Below are 11472 nucleotides of genomic sequence, written 5' to 3' on the forward strand. Positions count from 1 at the left end.
CGTATCATTTAAATTCATCGTCACGTAACAACGAAAAGAACTATTTTATGTAACAATCGAGTTGGTATAATCGCGTCGTTACCTTAATATTTTCTTCTCATAGTATTTACTTCTCTTGTCAGCTTATCACTCAAATTATGAATGTATGAAATTATGTAACAACGGAGAAATGATACAATTTATTCAAACATTGTATTCATAACAATACCATACGATACAATACAATATGATACATTATAAAACAATGTGTAACAACCATCCAAACAAAGTGTAAGTAACAGTAGACGAAATGTACATTATATTATATTATATAAATAAGAGAGAAATATTGAAAACATTCCTAAATTTGGCGCGGATTATTGATTTCATTCTCGAACTATTAACAACCTTAAAAACACTCATTTACTTGACTAATTGAACTAAAATACATCCTCGATCTTGCAACATAAGTTAAATACACCCTTAAATTCCCGTCAAATTTAGAGGTGTTCTCAACACTTCTCTTATTTTGTTTTTTTTATTAAGAGTTTGTGCTTCTACGAGAGTTTGAGATCATTTGTTGTGTCATGTGACATATCGAGGGTGTATTTAAATTTAGTTAGTCAAGTAGAGAGTTGTTTTTAATGTTGTCAATTATTCAGGATGGAACTAATAATTTGCATCTAGTTTAAGGGTGTTTTCAATACTTCTCTCTACAAATAATGTGTAATTATGTATATAAACTACATATCAAATATGTATATACATTTATATCTACATTGCAACAATTCATCTTCCTTAACGAATTCATTTCTTTTCGACAAACTTAAATCTCCTCTACACAAATTTTAGATATGAACTCCTTTCAATGTTTCAAACTTTTTGATATATTATTCGTTCAAACGGTTTACATTTGCTATAGGTTGAACTTTAAAATTTGAATTTCGAAACCGAAGAATTGTTTCATTTTTCTTTCTCGCGCTCCTTCTTCGTCACCTTTCATGACTGTTTTTCTACTTCTCTTCCTTATTTTGCTCTCCACAATATGTTCCTTTCTTCTTCCCTGTTTGCTCCCTGTAATTTTGGTTTATTTTGCCGCCGAAATCGAAAAAAATATTATTGATTTATTGAATTTCGTTATTGATATAACAATATTTAAATAATTTTGTACTTTGTTATATTGGTCTATTTGTTCAATTATTAACTTTTAGAGTTTACTTAATGACTAAACTAATAACTAAATCGTTACAAACCAATTAACCTATAATACGAAAATCATTTACTTAACAGTGATTAATATAAAAGTAAAAAACAGTTAATTTAGCTTAGTGGTTCTCTTAAGTGAAGAAATCGTATATTAATTAATAAATAGAAATAAGAACAGAGAGGAAAAGTATTCAACGTAGGTTCCAAAAAGACATTAGTATTTTTTATTGGTTAAACCGATAACCAAATCGTTACAAATCAATAACCAATAAACCAAATCGATAACACGTACAAAAGGCTAATTCATAGATGCATGTTAGTTTACAACAATTGCTTTATGACTTCAGTCAGTAAATGAAATCAACTCCTCAGAGCCAAACTGCATTTACAATGGTTCCTACACCAGAAAATATAGAAGCTAAAACAAAAGGTAGCTCATTCAATATCGAAAATGTACGCGATACTATCACCATCTCGATTCTCGGCTAATACCTGCCTAACTACTACAGAGATTACATGATCTTACCTACAGGAATGGTCACACAATACTATCACCATCTCGGCTGCTTTGCTTGTTTTGCTCTCCGTCATCATCTGTATTGTTCTTATCTCCCTTTACACGTTGATGCCTATTTCTATTTCCAGCTTTTAAGCTTCCACCATCAGTTTCGGCAATAAGACCAGTCTGGATTGCTTCCAAATACAACACCTTCACCAAATTCTTGAAGCGTCTTCTGAATGTTGGTACCCGAGAAAATGAACCAACAATGCCCTGCAACCTGTTGGTTTGTAAAAGCATTGTTCAATCCTCACTCTAGATTTCAATTAAAATTAGGTGTACAAGTTTTCCATGGAAGAGCCGAAGCAATAGTTATTATATTATGATTGCAAAATGTTACAAATTCGTATAGCTAGCATTTCATAAATATAAACTTACCTCCTAATAACAGCTTGCAACTGTGCTCTCCTCACAGTATCGGTGGATGGAAAACCGGTGTTGTCCCATTCCTCTGGCCTTTCATTTTTGTAACACATTATCAACTTCCTCAGACTAATTTCCTCATCTTCTCCTAATTGTAGTGTTTTTATTTGCTCCTTAATGACTAAGAGAGGTGCAAGGAACCACTCAAACACTTTATCCTTTGGCCAGTTAGACTTTGTCAGTTCCACTTCATCAGCTGTATAGAGCATATAAGACATCATTCTTCCTAAAGCTAATACATACGCGGAAGACAAAGAAGAGAAAAAGGCAGTTTGAGAAAAGACATACAAATTAGTAGGCCCAGAGAGTCGGACTGTGCGGATGCAAGCAGACACTGTAGAATGGACCAAGCAGGCAATTTGATACCTAACTTCTTACAGTCCCCCTTGACAATACATTCCTCAATATCTTTGACATCTATAAAGCCTTCTCGTAGGAGTATTCTGCCATTGACCTCACAGGATTTAAAGAGCCAACCCCATACCTGTTGCAGAGTTACATTTGGGTTAAAAACATAAAGAACTTAAGTGGGCTGAAGTGATTACACATATGGACTTATATACCTACCTGCATGGGCGTATATTGTTGGATTGCCTGTTTCAGCGTTCGTGATCCATGCGAAACAAGCTTCAAACTGTGTGATCCTTCTTTTTCTTTTTCCTTCCTCTGCTCAATTAACTTCTTACTGTCAAGGCCACCAGAGGAGATCATATTTCTTCTATATTTAGGCCTGGCTTCCGGAAGAATTCAGAGAATTCAACATTATTGATGGCATCATCAAGTTATTTCATAACATTGATAAATAGGTCGATTTCTTTCAGATCATAAATGTAATAAACTAGCGTTGGCGGACTACACTATGCTGTCAATACCTCATTAAGCATGACCCTTCCCTCATGTCAAGTAGGTCGTTTGTGTATTCGTCAAATATGGAAACGGCTGCTAGGATGTATGCAAGTCCCATGCGAAATGAGTCTTCCTAGTAAAACTTGTGTCACTTCAGTAAGAATCAGACAACGTGATATATGAGACGAAGTGCCTCTCAAACTTCAAAGCTGGCTCATATGATTACTTAGTAAAACAGAGGAAGGAGGAGAGCATATAGACCTGATGAACCACAACCCCGCTGTAAAGTGCAAGAGCAAAACTTGAAAAGAAGGACGCTACCACGGATCCAACAACAGCTAAAGGCCACAAAAAGATTGCAAGGCCAGCAAAAGGTACACAAACCGTCTCCAGAAATGGGCCTTCTCTTCCAATTAAGTCTTCTAGTAGCCTCTTCCAGCCCCTGAACAGCATGAATGGGCTCTTCCAAAGAGCAAGAGCTGTAATAAGAGGGACATCCACTGGAATCGCAAGCAGAGAAACCAAAATGCAACTTGGCAGCTTTGACAACCTAGGACACAGCACGATAATGAAAATATGGTACACTGTAATCTACCATCTGTGTCTAATGTTTTTTAAAAAGAGGTTCAGATATCACTCACTTCACTTCTATTGGTTTCTCATCTGGATATATTTCCTCAGAAAGCTCGTCCATATAAGAAAAATAAGAGTGGAAGCAAAAGTCTGTAAAGTCTCGAACTACCGTGCAGCTCCTTTTAAGAGTGGAAATACAACCATCCTGATAATTTTATCAACTATAATCTTTGGCATGTAAAATACATGATTACATTTGAACGAACAGAAGAACTCAAATTTATACATACAAACACACATAAAAGCACATATATATGCTCTTTTTTTATAGGTAATTTTTTATTTTTTTGATAATTGAGAAATCCGTGGCTTGAACCTGCGACCTAAGCCACAAATCCTCCCCCTTTTGCCACTCGAGCTAGGCCTTGGGGGCTTTTTTTTATAGGTAAATTTCATGCACATGTTATTCTATTGAAGAGCTAGAAGTCTTTGGATCTTTTCATGAGCAATTAACTCTATATAACTATAAATAAGTGATCAATTACAAAAATCCACCAATATAAAGCATAAACAAACTTGAGAGAAATTCATAAGGAAAAAGGAAACGACTACAAAAGCAAGATGAATGAAGGTTATAAGCAAGAATATGTTCTCCCTTCCATTTTTAAGGAAAATGATAACAGAGAAGTACTTGATCAGCTAGAAAAGCTAATGGCACTCAGAACACTTGGATGTTCTGGCTACTTTAGCAAAGGCCAACATCCAGAAGAAAACTAAATAAACAGATGAATTATGCCATCATATGTCCTGAAAATTTATATTTTCCAATCAAGTTCCTAGATAAAGCATGAATAATTATGAAGCCAGCTAGCAAAAGCTCATGACAAATGTTCATCATATCAAGAAAATGAAATGACCCATCCGTTAACTATAAGGATCGATGTCTCATCTAACAATGTGACTAAGAGCAATTCATCTACTTATCATTGTGGAGACGAAGACTCACCGTGAAGCAGTGATAGATCTTGCAAGTGATACTCTCTCCAATAGCCTCAAAAGTTGCTATCAAAGGAGCGAAAAAACCGTACCCTATCCCACCTAGAAGACTCCCAATAATGGCTACTATGGGCCAAAGAATCAGAGGAACTGGCAATGAAACCAGTAATGCAATCTTCAAAACCCATCCAAGTCTCTTGCTTCTGAAATGTGAAACAAAGCACAATAGCTTCTATATCAGATACACAGTATATGCATATTCTGTACTATAATAACCCATACAACAAGAGCATTGGCAAGAAAACACATACTTTGCTACACAATAGTAAGTCCAGATTAAATGTGCAGGCCATAGCCCAATTACAACTGCTGAATTCCCAACTGATATGAGGACAGTCACAATGGGGCCAATTACTAATCCTGTCCAGACAAATATCAAACTTGTCAATATTCCACAACATTTAACATCCATCTTCAAAAGTGTGCTAAGATCAAGAAAACAAACAAAGACAGACTTAAAAACCCATTTAGCCATGAGAATTTTTCATTTTTTCCACTTCATTTGAAAATCATTGCTATGGAAATCTGAACAACACCCAAAACCCCATTTTCACTTTTATAAACTTGAAGTGATATAAAGGTGCATTTAATCCTTAAAATTGAACCCAACATACTCTACACCAAAACACAGCAACATGTCAATTAAACTTTCAACAAACATTAATTCTGCAAAATTTCACAAGGTAACTTAGTGGTAAAACCTTAAAGGTTGAATCTTTTAGGGTCGTTTGGTAGAGTGTATAAGAATAATGCAAAATATAGTGTATTAGTAATGCGATGAAATTTTTTGAATGCAATGTTTGGTTTGGTGTACTAAAAATATTATGCATTACATAAATTTTTTAGAAAAAATATTTATTTACAAAAATACCCTCCATAAATATAATTGAAATGATGTAAAAAAAGTTTTTGAGGGTAATTGTATCTTTAATAATGTTAAATCATGCATTAGAACCCATTGCATTACTAAGCATAGAAATAGATGGTATTAGTAATACACTCTTCAATACAGAATAGAGTGTATTACTACTACAAGCATTAGTTATGCTTAGGTTAGAAAAGTGTACCAAACAAAGTACTAATAATACATCAAGCTATTAGCAAGCATTATTTTCTCCAATACACTCTACCAAACAATCCCTAAGAGTTTAAAGCCTTGATTAGCCTCTAAACAAAACACACTAAACATACTACTACTCTGTATAATATGTACAAATTCAGTGCAAATATGTCTTAAAATGAAAAGGGGTTACTAGTAGTACACCAACCTTTGAGAAGACCAAGAAGGAAGAGCAAGAAGAAGAAAGGAAGAAAAGATATAAAGCTCCAAAGCTTAGCCAAGAACCCTACTGGTACTTCCATCAAAAAACAAAAACCTTCACTATAATGGTTCAATGAAGTTGATCAAAATCAAGAACCCATGTCCAAATTAATTTTATTTATACAAAGAATATTCTTAAAGGTGCAGAGAGAAAGTGGAAAAAAAAAGTGAAAATTGCAGGAAAAAGAGACAGAAAGAAGAAGAGAGAACAGAGACATTATGTGGGGTGGAGCCGTAACGTGGCAGAAGATTGTGGCAAGGCAGCCACGTGGAAGGAAGTTAGACACCTCGAAGGGCGTGAAGGAAGTTAGATATTGCGACACATCACGCAAATCATCAAGCGTCCTTGTGTTTGTCGTTTTTGTCTTAATTATGTTCCATATTTTCATTTTTCGTTTTCCATTCACAAATTTGTATGATTTTTTTAAAAAGGCAAAAGGCATAAATTGCCCCCTAAACGTATACCCAAAAGTCATTTACACACTTTAACTAATTGGGTGACCTATTACACACCTTAAGTACATAAAAGTATATTTATTTCCCCCTTCCGTCACCCAACCCAGGGCGCGTTTCGCTCCACATAGTTGAGCGCGTCAACACGCTAATAAAGTCATTTTTATTTATTTTTTTAATTAAAAAAATCTAACCCAACGGTTATATTCCCATTCCCTTCACATAACCCACCCACCCGACCCTAATGAACAAAAACCCTAAATTTTCACCAAAAATCTGAATCAAGAACCCTAAATTCAAACATAGTTCAAAATTCCTTCTTTTGAATCAAAGGTACCTCTTTTTCATTATTATTCATTCATCTCTTTTCCATTTTGATTCATTTCTCTCTTTTTCATTTTGATTTGTTTCTATCTATTTCGTATTTTGAATTTTTAGTTCTTTGATTCGCGGTAATTCTTATTAAGGTGCTACAATGGCTCGAATAAGCTTGACTAGGCTCTGTTTACAAGAGGAAGATCATGAATTGGAAGAGGTACGATGCAAACACGGATTTGTTTTGCCTTTGCTGACCTCTTGGACCCCGAGAAATCCTAGTAGAAGATATTGGGGTTGTCCTTACTATGGGGTAAGTTAATCTTTTTTAAGAGTTGAATAATTCGTTTTGTTGTTTCAAGAGCCATAGAATGATTCGTTTTGTTTTTTAAGAATGCTAGATCATGCGATTTTTGGCTTTGGAAAGATGATTATATTGATCCAAGATCCAAATTTGTGATTCCCAAGTTGTTGGGAAGAATTGCGGAGCTTGAACATAGTGTTGAATCTTCTCGAAAAGTTGAAACTTCGGATAAGGAAATCAACAAGCCTACTAAGTCGACCAAATCCATGGAAAGCAAAATAGATATGAACAAGAAGGAGTCAAAAATGGACAATTTTGATGATGATTTGAAGAAGATGAAAGCAGTTGAAAAGAAATGGAAAAACAAATTGGCCAAGTCCAAGAAAAGGGAGAAACAACTTTGGATTGCTCTGTTGTGTGTTTGTATTTTAGGTGTAAGTTTAGTATTTCAAAGAGTATTGTTTCTGAAAGGAGAAGGACATTCAAGGAAATTGTCATGATCTCTTATTGTACCAAAAATTTGCAATATTGTGTTGAACTTGTAAGGCTTTTGTGTAATGAAAAGAATTTACAAAGCTTTCCTTAGCTTAATTTGTCTCATTTATTGTTGCAAGTATTTGATTTTGTATTTGGTCATAAACTATATATTTAGTGTGTACAACTATCTGCTCAACTGTCTAAACTATACGTTTGTGTAGCCACTGCTTAAGTAGTCACTTATTGCCCTCCATAAACACAGAAACCATCACTAAAAGAGAAGCAATATTGTTACATAAACAGACATTCATAACTGCATAATCATTAATCAAAATAGAAGTTAATATATGTCAAAGCAGTTACATAATCAAACACCACAAATCAAAATGCAGTCACAACTGCAATTCATTGTCTTAAATATAAGGGTACTAAATAGGGATAAAGTGCATTGCATTGTCTATCACCCAACAAAACAAATGTCTACATTACATTACCAACAAAAATCTACCAAAACAAGTTAGATTGCATTAGAGCTCTCTAGGCTCAAATGTGCAGCCTTAGACCTAGTCTCCATTTGTTTGCTTCCCCTCATCTCTTCAAGTTGGCTTGATGTCATAGCTTGTTTTCCTTTCCATTTCACACCACATGGTGGTTTATGTCCAAGATCTCCAGTGACAACTGCTGAAGACTTCACATTTCTAAAGCTTTCACTGGGCATTCCAGGCTGTTCAAATGAATATAAATAATCTTAATTTGTGATTAAAGAAAAAATAATAAATGATATTTAAGTATAGAAATAGGGAACTTACATTAATAATAGTAGCACCACTTTGTGTGTGTAGTGCACCCATTCCAACCATTCTTGTTCTGCTAGCAACACTACCCTAAAAAATAACAAAATATTCAGTAAAGCAACTTATTTAAAACTTATACATGAAGTAAATAAAGGAAACTATATCACCTTTTCTGTTGAACCCTTTGGTCTACCCCTTCCTCTTTCAGTTGGAGCATTAGGTGTTGCTCTTGGGCCAACAATTTGTGTTGATGTTGGTGCAGCAGCAGGGACAACAGTTTGTGTTGATGTTGGTGCAGCAGCAGGGCCAGAAGGAGGTCTTGAACTTGGTCCAGCAGCAGGTCTTGAACTTGGTCCAGCAGTAAAGCTTGTGCCAGAAGCAGGTGCACCAAGAGGACACTTTCTTTTATTGTGACCCTTGTTATGACAAGTGCTGCATGACATCTCAATCCCTCTTTTGGATAATTTTCCAGTTTTACTGGTTTCACCTTGCTCTTTCTTCCTTTTCTTGCCAGGCCTTCCTGGCATCTTCCTAACAGGAGGTGGTATCACAGAGATGTTTTGTGATTCTGGCCACATTTTCAAATTCATAACTGGCTGAATGAAGTAGTTGTATGTCTTCATGTATGTTTCTCTGTTATACCAATGAGAAATGTAGTTGATTGGGTCCAATTTCCTATGGTGAAGAGCAGCTATTGCATGAGGACATGGTATGCCTTTCAACATCCATGCTCTACAGCTACATATTTGCCTTTGAATATCAACTACATGTCTGTATGGTCCATGAAGTACCTCATACCCTGTATCTGAATTCCATTCAATGCTGCATTTCATAGACTTAGCTGTGTTATCTTGTAGAACCTTCATTGCCATTGGAGAAATGTCGCATATCCAAGTATTGCAAAACTCTCTCATCTGCCCTATTCTTTTCATCATTTTCACCCTAATTTCTTCAAGCATTGTAATTATAGTCTTATGCCTTGCTGCTAATATCCATGAATTGAAACATTCAGCCATGTTATTGTCTACAACATCACATTTTGAGGTAAAATTGAAGTAAAACTTGCTCCATCTTTCAGGATTATAATACAACAAGTGATCAACTATATTATTGCCCAACCTTTTCATATAACTAATGTTATCTTTTAACTCAGCCTCAAAAGTAGACCTTGCACACCTCCAGAAACATTTCTTTCTCTCAAGACCTCTCCATCTCTTTGACCAGTTAGCAAGGATGTGTCTAGCACACATTCTATGCTCAACATTTGGCAAATGATCAGTTATGGCAATTTCAAGACCCTATAAGAAAATTCAAGACATAAAACTAATTAAACTAAGACATTAATAAATAAATGGCATTTAAGACATGAAATAAATCAAAAAAATCAATAAATATTCTAACCTTTTGCATATCTGATATGATTGTGAGGTCTGTACCATCTCCCAACTGAAGATCTTCCTTTAGAAGTTTGACAAACCATGCCCAAGTAAACTTATTTTCAACTTCAACTACTGCCCAAGCCAGTGGTAGCATTTGATTGTTCCCATCTTTACAAACAGCAACTAATAATTGACCTTTAGATACTCCCTTTAGAAAACAACCATCCAAACCAATGCACCTCCTACAACCAGCCAAGAAGGACTTCTTCATTGCATCAAAACATATGTAGAAGCCTTGAAACATTTTTCTACCTTTTTCAAATGTTTCTTCATGAAGCTTGACTACACATGTACTACCTGGATTAGTTCTTAGCAACTCATCTTTGTAGTCCAAAATCCTCCCAAACTCAAGAACATAGTCACCCATTAACTCCTGTAATACTTTGTTTCTTGCTCTCCTACACACTGTTCTTCCAACATATAAATCCAATTCTTTTTTAATAAGTCCTTGAAACTCAAAGATTCTAATGTCAGGTTGTTCCTTTATCCTTTCACAGTAGTGACTAGATAAGAACTTGCTATTACAAAGCTTGTTCCTATTAGTAGGATCACATTTGTGAACTGGATTGTATGTCTTTACAACAAAATTATCTGTCCTAGAATCAAAGCTAGCAAATAAAACCCAAGGACAACCAACTGTACACCTAACCCTTACCCTTGTTGGTTCATTAATATACATTTCAATTGCAACATGTTCAGCAACAGCATATTTGGTAACAGCAGATCTAAACTCATTAACACTTTCAAATACAAGACCCAATTCCCACACTACTTTCTGAGAAGATGCATCAAATACAACTCTATTCACCTTCTTTCTCCTTCTTGGCTTAACTCTCTCTCTTTGTTGAACCTCTTCTTCATCATCACTGAAAGCATCTGGATCTGTTTCAAAACTGGCAGCTTCATCTGAGGGATAATAAGGCTCATCACCAGCTAACTTACCTTCTAAGTTATTTCTATTACCACCTGTAGATTCATCATACCCAGCATCTGGCCCTTTTTTTTCTGTTCCTAACTTGACATGATCAGGCAATGGAGCTCTTTCTCCCCTTTTCCTTCTCTTTCTTTTACTCTTTTCCTCCCTAAAACTTCTTAGTTCATCATCTACATCACTCCCATTAAATCCCCCCCCATTCAATGATTCTCTATCTGAATCTTGTTCATTAGAAGGATGGACAGGGTCAGGAATTGGATCAGAGGAAGGATGAACATGGTCAAGAGTTGGATCAGTAGAAGGATGGATAGGGGCAGGGGCAGGGTTTGAGGCAAGGTTTGAGGCATTTTCTTGGGCCTCATGTGTGGCATTTTCTTGGGCCTCATATGTTGGTTCTAATTCAGCATCAAAAGATGCATTAGGCCCACTGTTTTGAGATGCTCCCTCACCTACTCTACTTTCCCCATATTCCAATAAAGGTGGGACCAAAACAGGATCAGCAACAAAGTGACACACAAAACAGTCCAAAATATCTCCATGACTCAAACACTCGGCAATTAATATAGTATCATAGTCAGATTTGATTTCTAACATAGCAGTACTTCTAGGAAGTTTTACATACAACACACATTGTCCAGGTTCATACCCCAACTCTTTCAGACAATCCCTCAATTCAAAATAAGATAACCTATCTATATCAACATCTAAAAACTCATAAACTCCTCCACCATGATATGGTTTCCCCTTGTATTCCTTTTTTCCAATCTTAATAACACCACCGTGGTAAAATCTC

The 11472-nt window shown here is 35.5% G+C and overlaps 1 protein-coding gene across 1 annotated transcript; it reads right to left on the reverse strand.

Moving 5' to 3' along the window:
- Window positions 1-1535: 1535 nt before the first annotated feature.
- On the reverse strand, window positions 1536-6147 carry LOC125877857 (uncharacterized membrane protein At3g27390). The gene is made up of 10 exons (XM_049559133.1): window positions 5911-6147; window positions 4894-5002; window positions 4593-4785; window positions 3655-3791; window positions 3275-3563; window positions 3040-3146; window positions 2735-2897; window positions 2456-2651; window positions 2123-2363; window positions 1536-1964 (listed from the first exon to the last, which is right to left on the reverse strand). Exons 1-10 carry the CDS (start codon window positions 6002-6004, stop codon window positions 1724-1726), a joined length of 1770 nt encoding a protein of 589 aa, XP_049415090.1. The 5' UTR covers window positions 6005-6147; the 3' UTR covers window positions 1536-1723.
- Window positions 6148-11472: the final 5325 nt, after the last annotated feature.

This window comes from Solanum stenotomum, chromosome 9 (genome assembly GCF_019186545.1).
Source record: "Solanum stenotomum isolate F172 chromosome 9, ASM1918654v1, whole genome shotgun sequence".
NCBI lineage: Eukaryota > Viridiplantae > Streptophyta > Magnoliopsida > Solanales > Solanaceae > Solanum > Solanum stenotomum.

Excerpts from the sequence above, each read along its gene's own strand:
- LOC125877857 (XM_049559133.1), bottom strand. The coding sequence starts at position 6,004 with ATGGAAGTACCAGTAGGGTTCTTGGCTAAGCTTTGGAGCTTTATATCT. Across the intron at positions 2,898-3,039 it reads GAAGGGTCATGCTTAATGAG|GCCTAAATATAGAAGAAATA; the intron begins GTATTGACAGCA and ends TCCGGAAGCCAG. Across the intron at positions 1,965-2,122 it reads TTGCAAGCTGTTATTAGGAG|GTTGCAGGGCATTGTTGGTT; the intron begins GTAAGTTTATAT and ends ACAAACCAACAG.